The sequence below is a fragment of the Rhincodon typus genome, chromosome 2 (assembly GCF_021869965.1).
Source record: "Rhincodon typus isolate 14 chromosome 2, sRhiTyp1.1, whole genome shotgun sequence".
NCBI classification, from domain to species: domain Eukaryota; kingdom Metazoa; phylum Chordata; class Chondrichthyes; order Orectolobiformes; family Rhincodontidae; genus Rhincodon; species Rhincodon typus.
The window spans coordinates 141,322,334-141,350,309 of NC_063333.1; the positions used below are offsets into that span (position 1 = coordinate 141,322,334).

General features: G+C 42.6%; 1 protein-coding gene across 3 annotated transcripts in view; it reads right to left on the reverse strand.

Annotated features, from left to right (window-relative positions):
* trak1a (trafficking protein, kinesin binding 1a) overlaps nt 1–27,976 on the reverse strand; it is a 189,126-nt gene that overhangs the window by 78,082 nt on the left and 83,068 nt on the right. For all 3 annotated transcript variants that reach the window (XM_048613609.1, XM_048613592.1, XM_048613603.1), the window contains exon 4: nt 12,109–12,303. In XM_048613609.1, coding sequence (XP_048469566.1) covers nt 12,109–12,303 — 195 coding nt within the window. The remainder of the gene's footprint in view (nt 1–12,108; nt 12,304–27,976) is intronic.

Sequence of the window (27,976 nt, forward strand, 5' to 3'; positions counted from 1 at the left end):
GGGGGGGGGGATGCTCTGTGGGATGGTATGGACTTGCTGGGCCGAAGGGCCTGTTTCCACACTGTAGGGATCCTGTGATTCTTTGAAAAGGTGGAACAGGTTTGAGCTTTCTTCCCAAATGGCAATGGATACTAGATTAATTATTAATTTTAAAATAGACTGATGGATTTTTGAAGGTATTAAAGAAATAAATGAGGGAAAGACAAGTATATGGAGTTAGGTAACAGATCAACCATGATCTCATTGAATGGCAAAACATGCAATTGGCTAAATTAGCTTTCTCTTGTATCTACTTTAGTAGAGCACCCAATTGGTTCCCCCTCATTCTCTACGTGGGTGTCTAACTAAGTTGGCATGTAGAAGAGGTGTACTGTGTTCTTGTGACATGAAGATCACATCCAACAAGCCTAAGCATCATGTGATAACTGTTCTAGACATCTCAGCATTTATTGAAGACTGTGGAGTTATGATGTTCAACAAAATTTTGTACTTGTGCTATTTTATAGAAATAAATGTTTAACAACAGGCAGGTACCAATCTTAATGTTTCACTGGTGTTCACAAAAAGATTATTGACAACTACTTAGTCATAAAAAGTCTGTTAGAAATAAGGTGTGGCCATAATAGAAGTGCAGGGAGGCATGCATTGTGAAGGGAAAAACCACTCCTGGCACTGCCTTGCTTCACAAGTGTCTTTATCTTCACATTCCTTTCTGGCAAGGCAGCCAAGCATTAGATCATGACATTCATTCAACAACTTGAGGTGTGGCAATTTCTAAGGAAACAGAAGTCATGCTTAATTTATTCTATGTCAAGCCATGAGTTAATTTCAGGACGTTCAAGATCTACTAGGAATTTAGGAAAATCACCAATGTAGGCTCATGATACCAAATGATGATGATACTGGTCAAGTTGCATTCCTGAATGACTTCTGGGTTGATCGATTTTATGGGTTTACTTTTGCAGTTGGTTATTGGCTGGACAGTCACTGAAAGTATTCACATGAGGCTACTGTGGTTCTTTTAAACACAAGAACACATCTTATTACGATAGTTTTGTGGGATTTTTTGTGCAAGACAATTTGAAAGATTGGTAAAGTCTCAATGGTCCTACCTGACCATAGGGCTGTTCTCTCATTAGAGCATTGACTGATGGTAATTTAACCTAAGGGTCACCATGGGAAGGCGGGACTTTCATGGTAACCTGAGCCAGCATGGGAGTCAAACCCACACTGTTGGCGTCACTCTTCATTGCAAATCAGTTATCTCGCCAACTGAGCTAACCGATGATAGGAACCTGGAACAGTAGACTGACAAGAACTGCATAACTTGCCCTTATACACTATCAGAATACACACTTGGTCAGGGTTGATTGTTTGTGCAATCATTTGAGAAATGCACCAAACATTGAAATACTTAGAGTAGCATGAGCAGGAACTTCAGCTTTTCAAAGGATAATCATACGTATTTAACAGCATAATATACTGTAGTGTAGTGCAGAACACAAAACTCTGGACCTTGCTATATTCCATTATGCATTTGTACCTGATGCTACTTAAACTAATTAGAAATTGCTGACAAAACTGGTAAGACTGCAAGAATGCATATCTTGTGTGTGGAGCCTGATATCTCGTGCAAAATTGATTTACCTTCTCTGGAGTTTAGAAGATGAGGTAATCTCGATGAAACATAAGCATTTTAGAAGGTGACAGGCTGTATAGTGAGTCGTTTGTTCCCTGGCTGGACAGCCTACAAGTTTGGGTTACTGCCTCAGTTAAAATAATGGGATTGAACGTTTAGGACCGTGACAAGTTTAGAGCCACTGGAATTCTCTAGCAGTTGAATCAGGCAAGTCCAAAAGATGTAGAGGAACAGAAGTAGGCTATTCAGCCCATTGAATCTGCACTGCCATTCAGATCATGGCTGATTTGAGAAACCTCAATTCCACTTTCCTGCCCTTTACCCTATAACCCTCGATTCTCTTGCTGATTAGAGATCAATCTCAGCCTTGAGTATACACAAATGATCTATCCTGGACAACCCTCTACAGAAAAGAATTTCACAGATTTACTATCCTCTGAAATAAGAAATTCTTCCTCATTTCTGTTTTAAACGTGCAACCCCTTATCCTGAGATTATGCCTTCTGGTCCTAGACTCTCCCACAAGGGAAAAATCCTTTCCGACCTGTTAATCCTCCAAGAATCATCACCTCTCTTTCTATTCCAAAAAGTATCTTCCAACCTACTCATCCTCTCCCCATAAGATAGCCCCTCCATACCAGGTGTCAGCCTAATGCACCTCCTTTGGATTGCCTCCAACTTCAGTTTTCCTTCGATAGAAAGGCCCAAAACTACTCATGGCATTTGTGGTCTGACCAGTGCCTTGAATATTTTTAGCAAAACCTCCGTACTTTTACACTCCCTTCCCTTTGAAATAAAAGGCTAACATTCCATTTGCCTCTCCATTAGCTGCTGAAACTTGGGTGCTACCTTTGTAATTTATGGACGAGGATCCCAAAATCCTTCTGTTCCGTAGCTTTCTGCAGTCTTTTTCCATTTAAATAATATTCAGCTCCTCTATTCACCCTGCTAAAGTGCATATCCTCACGTTTCCCGAGGTTAAAATATTCAAGACTGAGATTAATAGATTTTTGAACATCTAAAGCATTAAGATGGGAAAGTAAAAGTATAGGTGGATCAGCTATCAATTTATTGAAATGGAGATGATGTGGTCTACTCCTCCTACTTCACGTTCATTTTCATAAATGAATTTGCAAGTGAGAGAATGAGACAGTGAGGCATTGTACAGTATATTGGGCAGGAGTAGAAATATTGACCCTAATTAACAGATGTGTGTCTTGGGAGCATACAGCCCGAGGATCCAATTTAATGTGCTTTATACATTTGATAATTTGGGTATATCTTCGGCTGTAGCTTCAGTAGGTGCAATTTTCTTGTGAAATCTGATTTCTGCCCCTTGATAGTCATACAATAACTAGGGCACCTATCTCATAAATATCACTTAAACATTATGGTGCACATTGCAAATTGATGGAAAAACCCACTTAACGTGCAAAAGGCTTGAAAAAAAAAAACAAGCTTTCAGGTGAACTACAATCCACTGAAAGTTTAAACGATTGAGAGATCCAACCATTGAATTAAATACAACCAGGACACTACTCAACTATTCCTCCCATTTTACCACACCCATCCTAAACTTGGCTTTGTGCTGCTCATTTTAAGCTCCTGAGAAACATGGCCTCAGCTGCTGAATAGCCATACGGAATTCAGCAAAGGACAAATGCCCAGTTTAGCTTAATCTGATTGAGTGGAAATGTTAGTTGGTGTGTGCAGCTGCACTGTTATCCGTGTCAAAGAGCTTGCAAAACAGTGAACCAAGCTGTTTAGCGAGAAAACACATAGTAGTAGGCTGGGGTTGATTTATTAGAATAAAGGCTTAATTTTGAAAAAGGGCATGTTCAAGATCAGTCAGCCATCAAACTCAGAGCCAAACATTACACAGACAAAGCCATATGCATGAACAAATGCAAAGCACCAGTGCTTCAACTTGCTTAACATGTTGCCGATTCGTCCATTTATAAATTTCTTTCAAGGTGCAAACACTGATATCATGATTCTTGTAGTGGGGTGCTGTGTTAGTGTCCCCAGTCCAAGGTCTAAGTTCACGTCCCATCTGACCCAGAAGTGGGTGTCACAACACGTCCAGAGAGCATCAGAGGAGCCGGAAGGCTGATGTTTCGGGTCTAGACCCTTTTTTTCTGAAGAAGGGTCTAGGCCCGAAATGTCAGCCTTCCTGCTCCTCTGATGCTGCTTGGCCTGCTGTGTTCATCTAGCTTTACATCTTGTTATCTCAGATTCTCCAGCATCTGCAGTTCCTACTATTTGTGTCACAACATGTCCAAACAGTTTGATTAAAATAACTAAGTGTGGATATTTGAGTCAACATTACAGAGGTAACATTAAACAAATTTTCAAGACACGTTTTTGGGTAGGTAATGTCTTCATGGTGGAGACATTTATAACTATAAACACACATTCTCAAACTTCTGGCACACAGTAAAATACACAGTTTAAGTTAAAATCATCTGATACATCCGAAAGATATTTGGTGTAATATGATCTTAGTTTTCCAATTTATCTGGAATAAACTAAGAACTTGACAACCGTATCACTGTAAAATATTTTTGAATAGATCTTGGTAACCCATCAAGTCGTAAGGATTATTTTCCTCCAATAGGTTAGAAGTGAAATTGTTGAAAAGACTCCCACGTACTACCAGCAGACAACAAAACACCCCATTCCCAATTGCAACAATTTGCTTTTAACTAAACAAGCAAAGTAATCACTCTCCTTCATTAAAATTAATGATTAAAAGCAACAAGCACAATTACTTGTGAGAATTTAAAAAGTTGAAGACAGTGTTTCCAGGGTACAACACTTCTAAAGATTTACCAAAATAATTATCTATAAATGTAGAAAAAACAACTTGGGTACGATTGCAATGAACAATATACCAGTACATTGTTTTACAGCATGCCTCCAGATCCATTCACACTGAAATTTTATAATCCCAGTTGGTTTGTGACAAATTCCTCATAATCCCTCAGGGTCATGCAGCCAGTAAAACTGTAACAGTTCTGTCAGGAAATCCCTTTCAAAAAAAAAAAGGGTACAAAGCTTTTGCACGTAAATTTTTAATTGTTGAATGTTCCCAACCCATTCAAAGGAAGTAAAAATGCTGGAATGTTCAATAAACAAAATGGTCACACCATAAATAAACCATATATAACTTTAAACAAACATTGGGAAGACAGGTTTGTACTTTCAGGTACTTTTTTAGCATTAAGCCTTCTGCTTGAAAACAATTAACATTTGATTACCTGATAAAGTGATCCTACTGGACCATATGGTATGTTTCTGGCTTCCAACATTTTATGATTTTCTGACATTTACTATTGTAACTTGTTTATGCAAAATATTTGTCATGAGGTAACTGGCAAATAAAAATATCTCAAAGAGCTAAACGAAGTCCCTTAAGGTTCATAAGGGGTAGAGTCACCACATTCCTCCCGGACCATAGGGCTGCTCTCTCATCAGAGATGATGTGGAGGTGCTGGTGTTGGACTGGGGTAGACAAAGTCTGAAGTTACAGGACACCAGGTTATAGTCTATCAGGTTTATATGAAATCACAAGATTTCAGAGCGCTGCACCTACGTCAGGTGAAGTGAAACACTCAAAAGCTTGTGATTTCAAATAAACCTGTTGGACCATAACCTGGTGCCGTGTGACTTCTGACTCTCATTAGAAAAAAGACAGCTAGTGGTGGTTTAACCTCAAGATCACCATGCCTCAGGCAAGGGATGACATTGAGAGGGACAGTCCTTCATGGTAAACTCAGCTGGTGCAGGAATTGAACCCACACCATTGGCATCACTCTGCATCACAAATCAGCCGTCTAGCCAACGGAGCTAACTGACACCTCCTTAAAAAGTACATAGCACGTCATTAAAAAATCTGTTCGTAAAGTGTCCTTGCGCGGGAACATGAAGTAGTTCTACATTGTAGGACAACAGGGCATGGTCTCAAAATAGAGGGGGTGTCAATTTAATAGTGAGTGAAGAATTTCTTCTCAGAGAGTGGAGACTCTTTGGAACTTCTCGCCACAGACAGCTGTTGGGTCCTTGTGTATTTTTAAAGCTGAGATAGACAGATTCTTGATCGGTAGGAGAATCAAAGGTTATAGGGAAAGGACAGGAAAGTGGATGTAAGGAATGTCAGATCAGCCGTGATCCTGTTGAATGGGGTAGCAGGTTTGAGCGGCTGAATGATCTACTCCTGTGCGTATTTATTATGATCTTATCATAACGACTGTTAAAATTCAGGCTTTCGGTAATATTCTTTTCTCCCAGGTGAAAAAGTTGGAAAGAGCTTTCACCTACTCTCACACATTCCCACAATCCAAAGATGTGCATGTTAAGTAGATTAGTAGTGGTAAATGTGAGGTTATGGGAATGAGATCAGGGCTAGGTCTGGGTGGGATGATCTTCAGAGGGTCAGCGTGGACTTGATAGGCCAAATTGCCACTTTCACCACTGTAGGGATTCTATAAATACAAAAAACCAAATGGAAGCCTATGGTCGCCAACACCCTTTTATAGTGTGGTACCTCCAGAGAGTGTGTGCGCAGCATAGCAATTGTTACTGAAATATTAATTCAGAGACTTACACTAACGATCCAGAAACAGAAATGTCAATCCTAGCAGGGCAACTAGGGATTTTAAAAGTAAGTAAGTAATTAAACAAAATGTAAAATAAAAAGCTGATATCAATAATAGTACCCATAAAACCACTGGACTTCTGTCAAACCCATCCTGGTTAATTTATCACCTTTAGGCAAGAAATCTGCCATCTTACTTGGTCTGGTCTATAATGATTATAGCACTGTGGTTGACTTTTAAATGGCCCCTAAAGTGACCTGGCAAACCATTCAGTTGTATTCAAGGAACTTCATCACCTTTTCCAAAGGTAACGAGCAATGAATAATAAAGGCCTGCCTTGTCAAAGTCGACATCCTGTCAATAAATAAAGCAAAAACCAAACTTGCAATGAGCTTCTTATCTACAGTGACGCCATTATGTCACTGTGTTTTGTTTAACAGAAAACAGTTTAAAATCAATGGATAACAAATTGTAAATTTTCATTAATTAATTATTAAACTCATGCCATTTGCAGAAATACACAAACATGAGTGCACATATTTAATTTGGAATTGAATATCAACTGGCTGGTGCGTGTATTATATAAGACTAGCATGTTTAGTACATATCAAGTCCTTTGCCAGGAAAAGTTTACTCAAATGCAAGCAGTAAAAAGCTCAATCAATTTGGTTGATTTTCACTAAATTACACTTCGCAAGTTTGCATTTTAATAACTGGAGATGTATATCACACCCATGCATTCACAAGTCCTCTGACAGAACTTCCATCATTCTTGCTACATGCTGCTTCCTCCAAGCAGGAGGATAATTCACCACAATGATCTCAAACTCCCATCTTATCCTCTTCAATCCCTTCCTTGAATCCATGACTATCTGAGTGCCAAACTGCGTCATCAGACACCAAGTTATGTAATGGGCAATGAATGCCAGCCTAGCCAGCAACGCTCTTGTAGTGACTGGAATGAAGGCCAGGTGGATCCCTGACAATGGATTCCTTGATTGGGGCTGTTAACCTGAGCCAATCAGGGAGCCCTGGCTGACAGATATAAACAGAAGATTCAGAGAGTCTCCTCGTTCTAAGGACAGGCTTTGAGCTGGCTGGTCAGAGTCCATGCACCGTGCACATGTAAATAAAAGGATGACTAGGTGACAGGATAGCGGCCTCTGTGCAGTTATTTCAGCTCTCATCCTGTGAAATGAATAAAAAAGAAAGTGCTGAAGAAGTCACCGTTAACTTGGCTCACAGTGGCTCAGTGGTTAGCACTGCTGCCTCACAGCACCAGGGACGCGGGTTCAATTCCACCCTCGGGCGACTGTCAGTGTGGAGTTTGCACGTTCCCCCTGCATCTGCGTGGGTTTCCTCCGTGTGCTCCGGTTTCCTCCCACAGTCCAAAGATGTACAGGTTAGGTGGATTGGCCATGCTAAATTGCCCGTGGTGTCCATGGATGTTTAGGTTAGATGGGTTAGACTTGGGGAAATGCAGGGGTATGGGGAAATGAGTCGGGGTGGGATGCTCTTCAGAGGGGTGGTGTGGACTTGTTGGGCCGAATGGCCTGTTTCCACATTGTAGGGATTCTATGAACTTGCTTCCTCAGAAACGTAGAAAAGAGGATGAGTAGGAGTAGTCCATTCAAGCCTGCTCCACCATTCAGTATGATCGTAACTGATCATCCTACTGAGTACCCTGTTCCCACTTTCATCCCATTCCCTTTGCTCCCTTTTAGCCTTAACGATCTGTAACTCCTTCTTGAAAACAATTAGTTTGCCTCAACTGCTTTCTGTGACAGAGAATTCTACAGGCTCCCCACTATCTGGGTGAAGATATTTCTCCACCTCCTCATTTTCGGTTTTTATTTCAAGTTTCCAACATCTGCAATATTTTTAATTTGTTGATCTGCAATATTTTGATCCAGTTGAACATACAGATTGCATCCTGCCAAAAGTTGATATTTGTGCTTCCAATTCCATTTCCTTCACTCACTGTGATTGGAATCATGGAAAATAAAATTGAAAAGGCATAGAAAGGGGCCAATTGACCCATTATGCACACAGTCTCTTCATGATATATCCAGGTAGTCCCAATCCTCTGTCCTTACTGCACAGCCAGATAATGATTTACGCATCAAAGATTTGAAAGTTATTACACTTCTCAGTCTGCTTCCACCATCTTTTCAGATAATGTATTTCACATCGTAAATTCATAAAGTACTTCTCATCTGCAATCTGGTCCTTTGGCATGTGGAGAGTTCACAGACAGTGCATAGGAGTAATCAGCTATCTCAAAACCCATTAAACTGGAGCAGCAGAAGTCATCTCCAACCCTGAGGGACTCTCAGAGGAGGAGCATCCATCTTGTGGAAAAGAAAAACAACCATGCAATCATATCTGCCAATTCCATACTCTCACTGACTGTCTCTTTAATCCCAAGAGCATCAAATTTTACAACAAGCCTATTTTGCTGATCCACCAACACATCAATCCCATGGCCAACACCCTTTTCCATTACCAGAACTCAGCCAAATTGTTCAAACACATTCTAACTTCAATTGGTCTTTTAACCCATAGATTTCAAAGACATCAGATTTTCCCTTGAATTATTGTCTCAGTTTCCTTATCCTCAGCATTGAGCTTATTGGCCCATGGTGGTCAGGATTCCTTCTCTCCTTCTTAAAGAAATGTTAGAGCTTTATTCCATATCCATGGAGGATTCAAAGATGGAGTTGGCATTTTTTATTTTGCAGTTTGTCTTTCAAATAAATGTGTCCACATTCTGTGTTCTTCAGCATCGCAGATCTTCAGGCAATTCTATTCACTCCACATGTTATCAAGAAACAGTTGGAGTCACCAAATACTGCAAAAGTTATGGGGCGTGACAACATTCCGGCAGTAGGACTGAAGATTTCTGCTCCGGGACTTGCTGCGCCCCTAGTCAAGCTCTTACAGTACAGTCACAACATTAGCATTATCAGACAATGTGAAAATTGCCTAGGCATGTCCTGTACACAAAAAGCTGGACAAATCCAAGCCAGCCAATCACCACCCCAGTCTACACTTGATCATCAGTAAATTGATGGAAGGTGGTGTCAATGGTGCTATTAAGCAGCACCTACTCAGCAATAACCTGCTCACTGATGCCCACTTTGGGTTTCACCAGGGCCACTCAGCTTCTGACCTTATGTTAGTCTTGGTTTAAACATGGACAAAACAGCTGAATTCCAGGGAGGTGAGAGTTACTGCCTTTGACATCAAGTCCATGTAGCATCAAGGAGCTCTAGCAAAACTGGAACTAACGGGAATGAAGGGAAATTTTGTTTTTGTTCACTTGCAGGGTGTGGGCATCGCTGGCTGGGCCAGCGCTCATCCCTAGTTGCCCTTGAGAAGGTGGTGACAAGTTGCCACCTTGAACCACTGCAGTCATGTGCAATAGATTGACCCACAAAGGCCTCGGGGGTGAATTCCATGACCAGAGAAGAACGGCAATATATTTCCAAGTCAGGACGGTAAGTGACTTGGAGGGGAACTTGCAGTTGGTCGTGTTCCCACGTATCTGCTGCCGCTGTCCTTCTAGATGGAAGTGGGCGTGGGTTTGGAAGGTGCTGTCTAAGGATCTTTGGTGAATTTCTGCAGTGCATCTTGTAGATAGTACACACTGCTGCTACTGAGTGTTGGTGGTGGAGGAAGTTAATGTTTGTGGATGTGGGGCTAATCAAGCGGGCTGCTTTGTCCTGGATGGTGTCAAGCTTTGAGTGCTTTGGAGCTGCACTCATCCAGGCAAGTGGGGAGTATTCCATCACACACCTGATTTGTGCCTTGTAGATGGTGGGTACACTTTGGGGATTCAGGAGGTGAGTTAATTGCCACAGTATTCCTAGCCTCTGACCTGCTCACGTAGCCACTGTGTTTTATGTAGTGAGTCTGGTTGAGTTTCTGGTCAATGGTAACTCCCAGAATATGAATAGTGAGTGATTCAGTGATGACAGTGAACGTCAGGGGACAGTGATTCGATTGTCTCTCATTGGACATGGTCATTGCCTGGCGCGAACGTTACTCGCCACTTGTCAGCCCAAGCCTGGATATTGTTCCTCAAGTCATACAGCATGGAAACAGACCTTTCAGTCCAACTAGTCCCTGTCGACCACGTTCCCAAACTAAACACTTGTGCGCGCATTCGGCCCGTACGTCTCCAAAGCGTGTCTATTAATGTACTTATCCAAATGTCTTTTTAAAATGTTGTAACTGTACCTGCATCACTATTTCCTCTGGCAGTTCATCCCATACATGAACCACCATGTTTAAAAAAAAGTTGTCCGAGAACCTTTTTTTAAAAACTCTCCTCTCACCTGATAAATATGCTCCCTAGTTTTGAACTCCTCCACCCTAGGGAATAGACTATGGCTATTTACTTTATCTAAATCCCATGTGTTTTTTATAATCCTCTATAAAGGACACCCCTCAACCTCCTACACTCCAGTGAAAAAGTCCCAGCCTATTTTTATAACTCAAACCCTCCGTTCCCAGCAACATTCTGGTAAATCTTTTCTTAACCTTCTCCAATTTAATAATATCCTTCCTATAGAAGGGCGACCAGAACTGCACACAGTAGTCCAGAAGAGGCTTCACCAACCTCTTGTACAATCCGAGCAATTGAAGGCAAGCATGCCAAATGCCTTCTTAACCAGCCTGTCTACATGTGACACAAATTTCAAAAGAATTATGCATCTAAACCCCATGATCTCTGTTCTACAACACTACTCAGGGACCTACCATGAATTGTATAAATCCTGACCTTGTTCGTTTTACCAAAATGCAATACCTCATTTATCCAAATTAAACTGCATCTGTCCTCCTCAGCCCACTGACCCAATTGATCAAGATGTCTTTGTAAACTTAGACGACCTTCTTCATTATACCACCAATTTTGGTGTCATCCACAAACTTACTAACAATGTGAGAAACTGGAGCCAGTACCGATCCCTGTGGAACACCACTGGTCCAGGCCTCCAGTCCAAAAATCAACTCTCCACCACCACCCTGTCTCCTAACGTCAAGCCAATTTTGTATTCAATTGGCAAGCTCTCCCTGAATTCCATGTGCACATCTTGCTGCATTTGAACATAGACTGCTTCAGTATCTGAGGATTCAAGAATGGTGCTGAACATTGTGCAATCATCAGTAAAAGTCCCAACTTCTGACCTTATCGTGGAGGGAAGGTGACGCAGCTGAAGATGGTCGAGCCTAGGACACTACCCTGAGGAACTCCTGCAGAGATGTTATGGAGTCGAGATGACTGACCTCCAACAACCACAATCATTTTCCTATGTACCAGGTTTGACTTCAACCAGTGGAGAATTTGCTGCCTGATACCCCTCGATTCCAGTTTTGCTAGCACTCCTTGATGCCACACTAGGTCGAACGCTATCTTTTTGTAGAGGGCTGTCCCTCTCACCTCACGTCTGGAATTCAGCTGTTTTTCCCATGTTCGAACCAAGGTTATACGGAAGTCAGGAGCTGATTAGCCCTGGTGGAACCCAAACTGGTTGCAGTTATACCTGGCACATAGGGAGATGGTTGGAGTTGTTGGAGGTCAGTCATCTCAGTTCCAAGGCTTCTCTGCAGGAAAATGAATGCTTAAACAGTTTATTTTTCCTCCATTGATGTCAAGCATAGATGAACATGCAGCTCAATAACATCCTTCATAATTCCTACTGAATTCATAGCTATGGTATCCAATGAGAAATAAATGGTCGACTGCCTACTGAACTTGTAAATGCACATTCAAGTATCACAGTTGTTACCAGGTCACCTTATTTGAAATTGTTTACTCACCTTTGACCACACAAAGTTTAACAATGTTATTGAGATTGTACTTACGCATGTATTTCAGCGTCTCTTCTATTTGTTCATGGGTGAGATCGAGATTAACATCTGGAGAAATGAGAGGGGTGTGAAGCCAGTCGTCGTGGTCATAACCGTAAATTGTATCAGCTCTTAGCTTGTAATGAGGCAGTTGCTCTTCCAGTAGACTGATGATTTCAACTTCTGGAAGGTCAGTACTGTTGCACACATCTGGCAGGGAGCAAATCAAGGCAATTGCATTAGAACCACAGATCAATTCTTCACTATGCTGTTGCAAAATAACTGCAACAATTTGCATTTATTTCATTGTAAATTCTGTGAAATGTCCCAAGGCAGTTCAAAGGAGTGTTGCCATGTCGGAGAGGGAGGGGGAAGGAAACAGACAGAGAGTGCGCAAGGGTAAGGAAGGGAAGGGAAGGCAGGAAAGCAAGAAAGCAGAGATAGAGAGTGAGCATGAAGGGGAGGTGGTGAGGGCTGAAGGGACAGAGGAAGGGGGAGGGAGGAAGAGAGCGCAAAGAGGAGAGACGAGGAAGAGAGGGTGTGGAGGGGAGGGATGGAGTAAGAGCACGCATTCACATGCGAGGTGGGTGGGGGTGGCAGGGGCGAAGACAGCCAGATGAAAGAGAAAGAGAGAGAGAAAGAGAGAAAGAGAGAAAGAGAGAAGGAGAGAAGGAGAGAAGGAGAGAAGGAGAGAAAAAGGAGAGAAGGAGAGAAAGAGAGAAGCACTTAGGGAGACTATTTCAAGAATTCAGGCCCAGGCAGCTCAAGGTTTGTCCTCCGAAAGTGGAGCAATTTAAAATGGAGGATATGCAAAAGGCCAGAATTGGAGGAGTGCAAAGATCTGAGGGTTATAGTACTGGAGGAGGCTACAGACAGAAAATTGCAAATGGGTGAAGTTTACCTATGTCTTTCAGTTAGCAATGATACATACTAAGTGCGACAGCTAATTCCAAAGAGGCAATTGTGGACCAAATTACCGGAATGATCCAAACAACAGACCTAGAAGTAAAACTGTAATCCGAGCACCAGAGTACTCATCTCTGGTCATCGTCTTAGTTAGAAAAGCAGAAATGCCTTTAATTCAGAACATTTAAGTTCAAACAAATTCCAAAAGGGTAAATTTTCTGATTCAAATTCAAAGTGATTTGTTTTGCATGGTCAAATTCAGTCAGATCAGATGCAAGACAAAGAAGAGAGGTCAAAGATAATCACTGAAGTGGTGAATATGTTTAATCTGCATAAATACCCATTATGCAAAAGCTCAGTGTCAGGCACCCCGTTCAAATTTGTATTAATACTACTTTGATTTGGAAACATAGAAATGGGAAGAGGCCATTTAGCCCACCAAACATGGCCCATCATTCCACTGGACTGTGTCTTCAGTATTAACGTAGCAAAAGATAGTTTGTCTAAGATTTTTGTCCTGTTCTCAACAGGACAATTAGCAAGAAATACCTACTCTTTGCAGATAGAAAGAATATATCTAAGCACCATACACACTGTGACCAGAGTCAACTAGTCCGATTTAAAATTGAAACAAGGTTTTTATTTATCAATAACCGTAATTGGTGGATTCTCCATGGCAATGCATCTAAGACTTATTAACCAATCAGCACTCTCTTCATGCTGTATAAATATTAGTTTTCACTTTTATTGGTATTCTTGCCAAGCATCCTGACAAGTGTAAGATGAAAAGCTTCGACAAAATGCGTCTTTCCTCTATAAATATTCAAGCTCTACCAAACAGCTAAAAGATTATACCTCATCTGTGAACATACTGTCTTGGCCTGTGTCCATTCAGCTTTCAATAAAAATAATCTACCAATCATGGATTTAAAAATCAACAATCAATTCAGCATCAACACCCATTTTGTGGCAGAGTTACAAACCTGTACCATTCTTTCCAAGTTAAAGTGTAGCTAATTTCATGACCAATGGATGTGTTTCAGATCTTTTGACTATATCCTCAAATCTTCAATTCCTGAACCAATGGAAGATAATCTGCCTTATGCTTTCTTGAACCTTTTAGGTCTTCCAGATTCCAGGAAATACAGCCCTGATTTGTGAAATCTTATCCCGAGTCTGGGTTGAGACATGGAAGGTTCAGCAATATTTAATTGCTGAGCCAGCCAACATGATCTCTTTCAGAAATTCAATTGCCCAGACCTTTGGGTTTCTAGATACAGTCAGGTTTGCTCATCAGACCCAACACACTGACTTTGTGGGACTTTTGAGGGAAAGCTGGAGCTGCTACCAAGCACCTGGCAGAACCTTCCAGAGTCAGGTCTAAACTGCATTTGCTTATTTTAAAACAGCACTGAACTATTGCACATTTTTGTGACATGGTTTAAAGATTCCAAACATGGGACACAATTTATATTTAAAAGCGAAATGATATTTCTTTGCCTTTTAATTGCAGTGAGTGTGGTGGAGCTTTTCCTTTGCCAGTCACTTTGCCAGCATTGGCACAATTCCACCTTGTGGCCAGACATAAAACTGCAGACCTAACTATTGACAGGGTAGGAGTTTTGCTGGTGGACTAGCATTTAAAATCATAGAATCTCTACAGTGTGGAAGCAGGCCATTTGGCCCATTGAGTCCACAACAGCCCATCTGAAGAGCATCCCACCCAGACTCACTAACCCCTCCTACTATATCCCCATAACCCTGTATTTTCCATGTCTAATCCCCCCAGCCTGCACATCCCTGGACACTATGAACAATTTAGCATGACCAGTCCACATTACCTGCACATCTTTGGACCATGGGAGGAAACCCACGCAGACACAGGGAGAACATGCAAACTCCACACAGACAGTCGCCGGAGGGTGGAATCAAATCTGGGTCCCTGGTGCTGTGAGGTAGCACTACTAACCACTGAGCCACCGTGCCACCCATTTATTGCCTATCTCTAATTGCCCAGAGGCAGGTAGGAGTCAACCAGATAGCTGTAGATCTGGAGTCACATGTTGACCAGATGATGCAAGGACAGCATTTTCCTTCCCTGAAAGGCTATTAGGTCACAGTGGTGTGTGCACTTTGCAGAAGACAGGTCGTCAGCTCACTGTCTGCTGAAGCATCACTCTGAGCCATTCTTTGACAGTAACTCACCACTGCATCTTTCAGTTGGGAGCAGAGGAAAGAGACAAGTCTCCCAAGTTTCTACCACAGCCAGAATAGGAGTCCCACCATTGTTATTATTCTGAACCACATGCCAATTTAGCCAACTGAGATAACTAGTGCAAAAAAACCGGAAGAACTGCAGGTACTATAAATCAGAAACAAAAACAAAAAACAAAAAAGCATCTGTGAAGGAAAAACAAAAAAAAAAGAAACAGTTAACGTTTCGGGTCTAGTGACCCTTCCTCAGAACTGGAAGGGTCGCCGGACCCAAAGCATTAACTTTTCCTCCACACTTCCTGCCAGACCTGCCAAGATAACTAGCACCCCTGATCTCCACCGAAAGTCACACCAGGCACCCAAAACAAATTGGTTGAGAATTTCTTTCCCATCATCATTCTCTGACTGCAGACGGTGAGCAATTCTTTTGAGATCGTCAAGTCTCACTATTTAATTGACCACCGCAGCAGTCTGTAAGAAAAACCACAAAACCCTCTTAATATTTCATTCTGACTCTGTCTCCCTCCTTCCTGGCCAAGTTGCTTGGAATCACAGATTTGTTACAGTACAGGAGGCTGCGGTTTTGCCTATTATTCTATTATCCAGTGCCAGTTTCCTGCCTTTTCCCCCATATCTCCGCATACCATTTCTGTCCAAATAATTAGCCAATGCCCTTGAATGCCTTAACTGAACCTTTTTCCACCACACTTCCAGCAGTACATTCCTGTTCCTGACTATGCACTGTGTGAAAAGGTTCTTCCTCACATCACCCTTGCTTTGTTGGCTCAGCACTTTATATCTACGTCCTCTCATTCTTGTTTCTTTACATTTTCTTTAAACATTAGAACACAGAAGCACAAGTAGGCCATTCAGCCCATTGATACTGCTCTGCTATCCAGTTAAATCATCTGCATCCAAATCACTTTCCTGCACTCTATACCCATATTCCTTGGCATCATTACATAGGAGGATAGAAAAATCCATTGGGCACTATGCATATTTGGACCAAATGGTGTTATAAAAATTACTGACACCCCAATGTTGATTGAACGTCTAGTGCAACAACCCCTACAAAAATCATAACAGCATAACACAGGAGCAGAATTAGGCCATTTTGGCCCATCAGTTCTGCTCCATCATTCGATCACGGCTGATATGTTTCTCAACCCCCATTTTCCTGCATTCGCCCCATAACCCTTAACCCCCTTACCAATCAAGAACTTATCTATCTTCTGCCTTAAATACACTCAACGACTTGGCCTTCACAGCCCTACGCGGCAATGAGTTCCACAGATTCACCACCCTCTGGCTGAAGAAATTCCTCCTCAGCTCAGTTCTAAAGGGGTATGCCTTCACTCTGAGGCTGCACTCTCAGGTCCTAGTCCCTCCAACTCGTGGAAACATCTTCTCCATGTCCACTTTATCCAGGCCTCAGTATTCTCTAAGTTTCAATGAGATACACCCTCATCCTTCTAAACTTCATTGAGTCCTCAACTGCTCCTCACATGACATGCCCTTCATCCCAAGGATCATTCTTGTGATGATCAAAGCAATAAACATGCAGCAAGACATCTCACACCAATTCCAAATCCACTCAAGTCGGTTGCTCCTTGATAACAGGATGTCATCCACTTAGGGTCACTGGTTTCTGCGATTGGTCTTCAGATGACTTCACAGCTTGATTCCCAACCCAAAGATCTTTTGGTATGTGGGGCTGGACATCCCATGAGTTGGTGGGATCCAGAAAACAGGAATACCTTCCTTTAACTTTCTTTCCCTGCCACATCGTTGTATGATGCAAATTGATGGACATACTATCGCCATTTTGAATAATCCATAGCAAGCCCCTCCCAGCAATTAATGTTAATGAGGCGATGCTTCAAGGAGAGTTTCAGAGCATCTTTGTAGAGCTGTCATGGTCGTCCCCGGAACAAGGCCACTTGAGAAGTCAGCAACCAGAGGCTGGTGGGGCAGATGTTTTCTTTTCCCCCCTCAAATATCAATTAGAAAAGATGCCCAACTGTTTTGCCTGTGCAAAAAAAAAAGGCATTTGCATCCGTCTTTTTAGTAACTCATTTGGCAAATCTTGAATCTTGGCTGTGAGACTCCACACAGAACGAGAGTTATGAAAGCACTGAATAAATAATTCAGCTTCAGAACTTCTACTGCAGGCAACGCAACAATGGATTCCACAGCACCACTGGTTGAACCCCAGCAATGACCGACAACGATTAAAATGGGAAAGAAATCGGAAAATGCATGATTAATTCCCTAAAATTAAGAAAAAAAACTGAATTAACTTTGGGGGATAATTCTTCTGATTGCAAGCCACACAATCGAGGCTGATGCTGCTCACAAATAAGTGCACTGAAACAAAGAATTAAAAGAAGAGAGAGAAAATTAGACAAAGAACATGGAACAAAATCAATCCTTTCTGCGACCAAATATGCTTAAAGTGCAGATTTTCCACCAGAATTTATCGAACTCAATTTCCCTGCTGCTGAGGACCCACGCAACTAAACACACGTATTGAGTTCAAACTAACAAAGTCTCAAATAGTGGAACAGACTTCTTCCCAACGATTGTACTGCAGAAAATAGGTTACTCACTCATGACTTTCCCTCTAAGTTTGGTCTCAACAATTCAACAGTTACATTTTAAAAGACATTACTTCCAAATATCCTAATGAGAGATGGAATAGACGACACACTAAGACAGAGCATCTAACAGATTCTAACCAGTGTTCGGGATGCCAACAGTGGTTATCATGTGAGATATTAATTCCCTGACAAAGCATGGATTAAGTCATGACAATGACCAGGCAAACTGCTGATGTGTTTTTTTTTTACCCTCCACTTTTCAAATTGTATGCAGCAACCTTAATCCAGGACTCCTTCGAACAAATGATTCATTACTGATAATGGAAAGCTCCATAGATAAATGGCACTCATACATGATTAAAAAAGTAGGGCACTCACACATGTTTTACCCCCTCCCATACAGCGTGCAGCTCTTAGGGGCTGAGATTATCTGTGTATTGGGAAAGCTGAAGCAATTCAGCTTAAAATGGAGCTCTGCAACACCCAGGTTTTCAGAGCTACGAGTCCCTCTTGGTATCAAATTCTGCTGCCACATTGCATGGACACAGTGCTTATGCTGGCCACACAGCCAGCAAGAGCCATCCTTTTCCCAAGTCAAAAGCATTAGGCCACCAACATGTGCAGGGAAAATGCCCGATACTTGCTTCAGCTTTCTCTTATAACATGGGCCTGTGCAGAGATAGTCAGCTAACACGCTGGCTGCCTGCAGTAAAACGAACGCTGAATCATAGAATCCCTACAGTGTGGAAACAGGCCCCTCGGCCCAACGAGTCCACACCGACCCTCAGAGCATCCCATCCCCCTATAACTCACCTACTCTACACCTCTCTGAACACTATGGGCAATTTAGCATGGCCAATCCACCTAGCCTGCACATCTTTGGACTGTGGGAGGAAACTGGAGCACCCGGGGGAAACCCATGCAGACACGGGGAGAATGTGCAAAGTCCACACAGGCAGTCGCCCAAGGGTAGAATCGAACCCAGGTCCCTGGCGCTGAAGTGGCGTGGAATGGTTGAAAGGTGTGTACTCATCTCAGATCATTGCCAATCTTGGTCTGGAAACCTCTGACTCCACTCTGGACTCCGGGCCCAGAGGTCTCTCTGGCTAGACTCAGCATCCCCCCTCCCACCATTTCAGAACTCCACCCCAAACAATACTGCAGAGACTTCAATATTCTTTTCGAACCCTTGATTGCAGAGGTGAAACTAGTCTTTTTTCCAATATTTGCCAAGTTACCTAAACAATGGTGCACAAGTCTGTGCTGAGCACTAGGGACCTTTCATCAACATGAGGTCATCAAAGGAATCCAGGTGGATCCTCTGGAGAACTATGAAGGGATGCATTTTGGTGAGAAGAACGACAGAGAAATGAAATAAGTGGGGTGCAGGAACAAAGAGAACTGAGTGTTTATGTGCAGAGATCACAGGTGTTAGGACAGGTGGGGAGAATAGATTATAAAGCAGAGTGTCTTCTGGGCTTCACTAATCAGGAAGGAGAGTACAACAGCAAGAACCTTTACAAGATGCTTGTAGGATCTCAGCCCAAATATGTACTGCAGTTCTGGATTCCACATTATAGGAAAAACATTAACAGAGAGTGCTAAAGGGATTACAAGAATTATTCCAGGGATGAGAAACTTCACTTATGAGGGTAGATTGAAGAACATGGGACTGTTCTCCATGGAGAGAAGCTGGCTAAGGGGAGATCTGATAGACATTTTTAAAATCATGAGGTCTGGATAAGTAGGTAGGAAGAAAATGCTCCCGCCCAATAAAAAGGATCAAAAACATTCAGCCAACCGAAATTGAGGTTATTCAATAGCTCTGCTGCCTGTACATTAAACTTGCTGCAAATCCTGTCCCCCAGTCACTCAGTCTTTGCTGACCTATAATTGTTCCTAGGCAAACAATATTTCATTTTGAATGTTTTCACAAAGGATTTAGATATTGTTCTGAGGGCTAAAGTGTTCAAAGGGTATGGAGAGAAAGCGAAAACAGGGAATGGAGTTGGATGATCAGATTATTGAACAGTTCAGCACTCAAAAGAGCAGAATGGCCAACACTTGCTCTTACTTTCTATGCTGCCAGGCCTGTGTTAAAAAATTACCATGAAACATCCTGTATAACCAGTGCAAACTCAGAAATGAATCAAAAGATGATAACAAAGTAGTCAGTGTTGTACTCAAATCAACATCCAATGACAGTCCAGTCTAGTGTGAATGTCAAATGAGGACACATTAAACTCAGCCACATGAGGATCCAATTACCTGTTGGCACTCACTAAGCACAAAGAATAGCTGCCCAGACAAGGTACTGTTCAAATGCTCAATGGGCATGACCTGTGTTACAGCACACTAACGCCCTGCTTGGTTTTGGTAAAAAGAAGGGAAAAAATTGAGCAAAGTGGGGGGCAAAAAAAGATGTGAAACGGAGTAAAAGGAGGGACAAGAAGAGCAAGAATGAACAGAAGAAAGGGAGGGGGAGTGGCGCCAAAAAAAAAGGAGCTAAATAAGCAAGAGAATGGGAGGCAAAAGGGGAGTTACAAAAGAGAGGACATTAGAGAGAGGAAGGCGGAGAGGGAACAGAGAAAGAGAAAATGAAAAGCAGAAAATGGCAAAGTGGATAGGAAACGGGGGGTGCAAGTGGTAGCAAAGGCAGGGAGCCGGTGAAAATAGGTATGATTTCAGTTGAGGTGCAGGAGAGTTGATTATGGGAGAGGAGGCACAGCAGGAGAATGTGGGGCTGAACAGGCTTTTCACTGCATTCAAGCGAATGCATAGTCAAGATGCCATTGAGTAATGCATGATCCGATGTGGTGTACAGCAAGGGGAACCTGAAGATGAAGAATGGGTTGAATTGCATCAAAATGGTCTATGGGTCAAGACAGGTGGCACCAAAACGTGCGAGAGGTTTTGAAACATTCATAAACCTGCTGGGATTGGACAGGTTCGAGCAAAATTGTTCTTCCTTGGGAGAAGTAGGACAATGTAGAGGATAAGGTAATGGTCAATGTTTGCAAGGCAGCTTAGAGGCAAGGCTGGGGAGATCCCTCTAAAAGGTTCATTTGTAGACAAGGATGAGGGTTCATAAACAACAAACGTGCAATCAAAACCATTGAGGAATATTTGAATTTTGAATTACTCGCACTTTCACATGGATCAGACAAATTATGACAACTTTGCATTCAAAAGGTGGGAGGAAACAGGATCAGCAAAAAAAAAAACTTGCCCTTCTAAAATTGAACATGTACAGATATAATTTAATCACACGGCCTTGCAGCAAGGAATGACTGTTCGGATTTGAAGATTGGCCAAACTCAATGCATTTAAAAAGTCATCCAAAATATTTACCTGCCAGCACAGGAGGGTTGACTGACATAAGTGCAAGGAAGGCAGCAAACGCAAGACTTGGCAAAACTAAAAAAAGGTGAACAATAAGTAAAATGGTCCTGACTTTTCTCAGACTGCAGTCAACACCATATTCAAGCTGACCTTTCTTCAGCTTCTTTCTGTAAACGTGCAGCATTGCCCAACTTTATTAACTGGAATAGTTAACTAGCTGGTGTGCAGCTCACCAGCAACACACAGTGAAAGCCTTTACATTGCTCAACTGGACAACCTGTGTGCTTTTTTTCTTAAAAAAAAGAAAGAAAAATATTGATGTGTAACAATGTACTTTGGATGTTTTCATTAGAGGCATGCAGGTTTTATAAAGTTATATAAATCATAACTGTATTCACGTGGCTAGGGGTAGTTTGGAGCATGAGTTGTTGGGGGGGGGGGGGTGGTGGCAGCGGGGGAGGAGATGGAAAGAGTGGGAAATGACAAAGTTCATAAGGCCAGTCAAGAGACCACACTGGTTCATGATAGCATGGATTTGCTAACCAGGACAGGCGTAAACAGAACTGAAAGATTGAGTTGTCAAAATGGTATTTCCTATTTATAAACCACAATTATGGACCTGAATTGATCAATTTTCAATTATTCAGCTTGTCTGCAGTTTTCATCAACAACAAGTATTATTGATACATTTCCAGCTTTTGCCAAACTATGTGTCAACTACTTAAACAGGACCAGTGTTGGCAGAGGCAGAGGCAGAGACTAGTGCAGGTTATGTGCTTTTCCCATTTGGTTTGTTCTTATCTCCCTCCAAGCACTTTAGTCTTCAACTTAATCTATACCATTTTTGATCTGTTTTTATTTTGATTGTCCCTGCTCGATCACTCCAACTTTTGCAACTGTGCTTCTGTTGCCCGTGCCTGCATCTCATTCTTTTATTCTTTCTTCAGCCTTAAGCAATTCGTCCAGAGAATGGACAAGTCAACAAGCCAAAAGAACGCAAAAACTATCCTGCACAGAGCCGCAAACAGTCTTCCTTGGTAGCAAACCTACTCAGGAAACATTTCGCCCTGCAACCTGAGCAACTTGCAGAAATCTACTGAAATTGATTTTAGGAGAAAAGGAAACTGCATTTGCCCAAAATCCCCATATGTTTGACAACACAGGACAGAAGGCAGCTAATTCGGCCCACTGTATCGGTCGGAGAAATTCAACTAGTATCACTGCCCAACCTTTTTCCTGTGCCCCCTGTACATGCTTCTTTTTCACAAGAGCCTCATGCCCTCTTAAATGCTTCAATTAAATCTGCCTCTATCAACCTCTCGAGTAGCACATTCCAAATCCTACCCACCTGCCACATGGAAAACATTTTCCTTCATTCGTCATTGCCAATTGTCTTGCCTGTGTCCCCTAGTTCTCAACCTTTTCACTGGTGGGAACGGTTCTTCTGTTAGCTACACTGCCCAGGCCCCTCATGAATTTGAACAGGTCTTATAATACCTGCTTCCCAAAAGAAAACAGTCCAAACTCCTGTAACTAGTGGTATGCCACAGGGATCAGTGCTGGGGCCACTATTTTTACAATATGTAAAAATGATTTTTGTGTTATAACCAAGGCTGCAGATGACACTAAAATAGATGGGAAGGAAAGTTGCATGGATGACACAGACCGCAGAAGGATGCAAGTAAATTTGCCACATCCCAGTGGACTGATCTCTTGTTAGAAAGAGATGACTGCTGGAGAGTTTAACCTGAGGGTTACCATACCACAGGCAAAGGGAGAGGTTGAGAAGATGAGACTTTCTTGGTGATCTCAGCCAGTTTGGAAATTGAATCCATGCTAGTGGTGTTATTCTGCAAGGCAAACTGATTGTCCAGCAAACTGAGCTGACCAAACCCCTTAAAGGATATAGTCAGATTAAGTGAGGAGTGCCAGTGCTCCCAGACACTACAATCCATAGATATGCCCTGTCCTGCTGCCAAGGCTATGGGCCCTAACAACATTCCTGCAATAGAATTGAATATGCGTGCTCCAGAATTAGCTATACTCTTAGCTAAGCTGTTGTAGTACAGATACAATATGAGAATCTACATGGAAAAGTGCCCAGAAAAATCCTGTTCTCCTCAGATACTGAACCAGTCCATGTGCGTACGCAGTGAGACCTGGATAACACCGGTTTGGGCTGACTAGTAGCAAGCAAAAATTGTATCACACGAGTGCCAGGGAATAACTTCAACAACAGAGAATTTAACATTCTACCCTTGCCATTCAATGTCAGTACTGAATTATCCAACTTTCAACATGCTAGAGGTTACCACTAACCAGAAACCAATCTGGACAAGACATTTAGAATACTGTGGGTGTAACAGCATGCCAAAGGCTTGCACTCCTACAGCAAGTAACTCACCAAGAACCTGTAACCATCTACAAGACAAAGTCAGGAGTGTGATGGAATACTCTCCTCTTGCCTGGAACAAGTGAAGTACAAACATGCAAGCAGCATCCCATTCGATCCACGTCTTATCCAACACCTTCAACATTGACTCCCTCCACCTCTGGTGCACAGTAGCAGCAATATCAACCATCTTTAACACACTGTGACAATGTAACTTCAGGACTTTAACTTCAAGGACTGAAAGAGTCAGCAATAACACGTTCTGGAATAAGCGGCCTTTCAAGATGAAAGGGGCAAGGAGAAGCTGTTATAGAGGAATTAAAAGCAACATGTAAATTCTCCATCCCTAAAGGAGTTAATTGTGGGAAAAGCTACGTTTTGAACGGACAGATTACCCCAAATTTAACAAGGAACAGGGGAGCTATTTTTGATAAGGTAGCAAGCCACAGACATGAGGTCTCCAAAAGTATAATCATTATTGGGGATGAATCAATAATATCACAAAAGAAATGCGAAAGGAAGAAAATTGTACAAGAAACCAGCATCAGAACTTCGAAGAATGCCACAGTGCAAGGATCAAACCCTGGACACTTCCAAAGACAGACACTGTTGGTGGAATGTGGACAAGTGCCACCATTATTCGGGTAATAGCCAGGTTGGGTTGAGGGACTTAACTTGCTGGTCTTACTTTGGTTGCTACATATAATAAAGTTTAAAATCATTGTTTTAGTACTTGATTGCCTTGAGTTTCTTACTAAGTAGCTGAATTAAAAGGTAACTTGTGGTGATTTACCCACAACACACTGCTACAACTCACCAAGACTCCATCGATAGCATCACCTATGCCTGCACTCTCTGCAATCTAAAGGGGCAAAGGCAGCAGATACAGAAAACCCACCACTTTCAAGCTTCCCTCCAAGCTAGTCACCATCTCTTCAATGTCACTGAGTCAAAATGCAGAACTCCCTCCCTAACAGCACTGTGGATGTACCTATCTACCTGACTCCAAAGGTGAGAGGACTGACTACCTATTGAACCATGGCTGATACCTAATCAGCATTTTTCCTACTGAACACGCACGTAGGAATACAAGAACTAGGAGCAAGAGTCAGCAATTCAGCCCCTTGAGCTCACTCCACTATTTAATACTATCCATGGTCGATAATCAGAAACAAAAACAAATTGCTGGAAAAGCTCAGCAAATCTGGCAGCATCTGAGAAGAGAAAGCAGAGTTAACGTTTCAGGTCCAGTCACCCTTTCTCAGAAAAATGGAGTTGAGGCCAAGATGATATCAATCATGGAGTTTTGGCCATGAGTTCTGCCTCTCCATAACCCTTCAACCTACCACTTATTAAAAATCTGTCTGTCTATCTCCTACTCAAATTTACTCAATGTCCACCCACTCTGGGACAGTGAATTCCACTGATTCATGACCCTTTGAGAGAAATAAGTCCTCAATCCTTAAATCTGCTATTCCATGTCATCAAACTCATAGATCATAGATCAGAATCCCTACAGTGTGGAAACAGGCCATTCAGCCCAAACCACCCCTACGAAGATCATCCCACCCAGACCCGTTCCCCTACTCCTGTATTGCCCATGTTTAACCCACCTAATCTAAAGTGTGACCTTTTGTTCTAGATTGCTCCAACAGAAAACATCTGCTCTACATCTACAATTTTAATCCTCTTTAGCATCTTATATACCTCAGTTAGGTCTCCTTGATGTCTTCTAAACGCCAGAGTTTAGGCCCAAACTGCTCAATCTTTCGTTACAAGACTAATCCCTCATCTCTGAAAACTATCTAGGGAGCATCCTAACTTCCTCAAACGCAACTACATCTCGCGCACACAGAAAAAATTGTAAATAGTATATTCACCCCTAAAAATTTTTCTACTGGTGCATAATATTTCTAATGTATCCCAGGATGCTGTGGGAAGTAAGGGAGGAAATTACAAGACCCCTTGCAGAAATATTTCCATCATCTATAACTACACAAGGTGTCTGATGACTGGAGGGTGGCAAATGTTGTACCTTTGTTTAAGAAATGTTGGAAGGAGAAATCAGAACTATAGAGTTGTGAGTCTGACTTTGGTTGTGGGTAAATTGTTGGAGGTAATTATAGAATTTATAGACATTTAGAGAGGCAGAAATTGATTAGGGATAGTGGGACTAGTTTAGTTTGGGATTATGTTTGTCATGGACTGGTTGGACCGAAGGGTCGTTTTCTGTGCTGTATGAATCTAAGACTTCACTTTGGCCATACGTATATAGAGATTTGAAAAGAAATGAAGGTACGTTCACAGGTTTTCACCACTGGATGGTGCTCTAAGCTGACAATATTGAACCAACACTGGACAATGATGTTCTGCACTGTAGTAACACCTGCTTTACTTTAGATGGTGCTCGGTCAATACTGTATGAGTACTAACAACACGGTGTGGTAGTAGAAGTTCTCGCACTGTTACCAAAGGTACAGCAAGCCAGGCACTCCCAAACTCTTCCTCCAAACTTAAAAGCATTCTCCTGTAAATTAATGAGAGCTGTGGGGACAGATTCCTTATCTATATTTAAGACTGAGATAAATAGATTCTTGATCAGCTGGGGAAATCAATGTTTATGGGGAAAAAGGGCAGGAAAGTGGACATGAGGAATGTCAGATCCACCATGACCCCGTTGAACGATGGAGCAGGCTCAAGGAGCCAAACGGCCCATTCCTGTTCCTGTTTCTCATTGTCTTATTGTTGTACAATTCTTGCATTCAAAATTAATTGAAACAAAAACGGTGCTACCTTCAAGTGTCAAATTGTAAACTGCTTGCACTGCTGATCTCAATAGCTTGAGTTTTTGACGCATTTCTCTGCACTGCACTTTACTTCTCTTCTAATTCTTGCCCATTACCTCGAGACTCCACTATTTCAACCCACTTGTGGCTGGCCCACATGTTGCTCTGCAACCTTGGGGGTCATTCAAAACCCTGTTGCCTTGTTACAGGTTTAGACACAAGTTCTTTGTACACATCATCATTGTCTGTGCTACCCAACAATGTGTCCCCCGCCGCCCCCAGTCAACATTAATCTTGCTATGTTTCACCTCCCTCCAGCCCCGCAACCCTCAGATCTCTGTGCTCCTCCAATTATGCTCTTCTGATTATCACCAATTTTAACTGCAGCACAATTGGTGTTTGTGCCTTCAGCTGCCAAGATCCGAAGCTCTGGAACCCCCTTAAGTTTCCAACCTGACTTTCAGTTGTGTTGCATCTCAAGGTCAGTTTGTCTTCAAGCAACATTCTTGTGACATCTTCATTGTTATATAGCATGTGACCAGAAAATAAAGATCTCATATTCCATCTTACCTCAATCTGCATGACACAACTGGAAGCATGCTCTTCTGAAATATGCTAATAGGTTAATATTATCCCAGGCACTATGTACGTGAGGAATGTAATGTTCATATGTAATAGTTAATTGTAATAAATGCCTGAACACAGCAGGCCAAGCAGCATCATAGGAGCAGAAAGGCTGACGTTTCGGGCCTAGACCCTTCATCAGAACTGGGGGAGGGGAAGGGGGTTCTGAAATAAATAGGGAGAGAGGGGGAGGTGGATAGAAGATGGATAGAGGAGAAGATAGGTGGAGAGGAAACAGACAGGTCGAAGAGGCGGGGCTGGAGCCAGTAAAAGGGGAGTGTAGGTGGGGATAGGTCCGCAACCTCCCCCCCTCAGTGGTCGAGAACACCCTCAACCGCGTCTCCCACAACTCATCCCTCACACCCCCTCCCCGCAATAACAACTAAAAAAGAATCCCCCTCATCCTCATGTACCACCCCACCAACCTCCGGATCCAACGCATAATCCTCCAACACTTCCGTCATCTGCAATCCGACCCCACCACCAAAGACATCTTTCCCTCCCCACCCTGATCTGCTTTCCGGAGGGACCACTCTCTCCGTGGCTCCCTTGTCCGCTCCACACTCCCCTCCAGCTCCACCACACCCGGCACTTTTCCCTGCAACCGCAGGAAGTGCTACACCTGCCCCCATACCTCCTCCCTCACCCCCATCCCAGGCTCCAAGACGACTTTCCACATCAAGCAGATGTTCACCTGCACATCTGCTAATGAGGTATACTGTATCCGCTGTACCCGTTGTGGCCTCCTTTACATTGGGGAAACCAAGCGGAGGCTCGGGGACCGCTTTGCAGAACACCTACGCTCGGTTCGCAATAAACAACTGCACCTCCCAGTCGCGAACCATTTCAACTCCCCCTCCCATTCCTCAGACGACATGTCCATCCTGGGCCTCCTGCAGTGCCACAACGATGCCACCCGAAGGTTGCACGAACAGCAACTCATATTCCGCTTGGGAACCCTGCAGCCCAATGGTATCAATGTGGATTTCACAAGCTTCAAAATCTCCCCTCCCCCTACC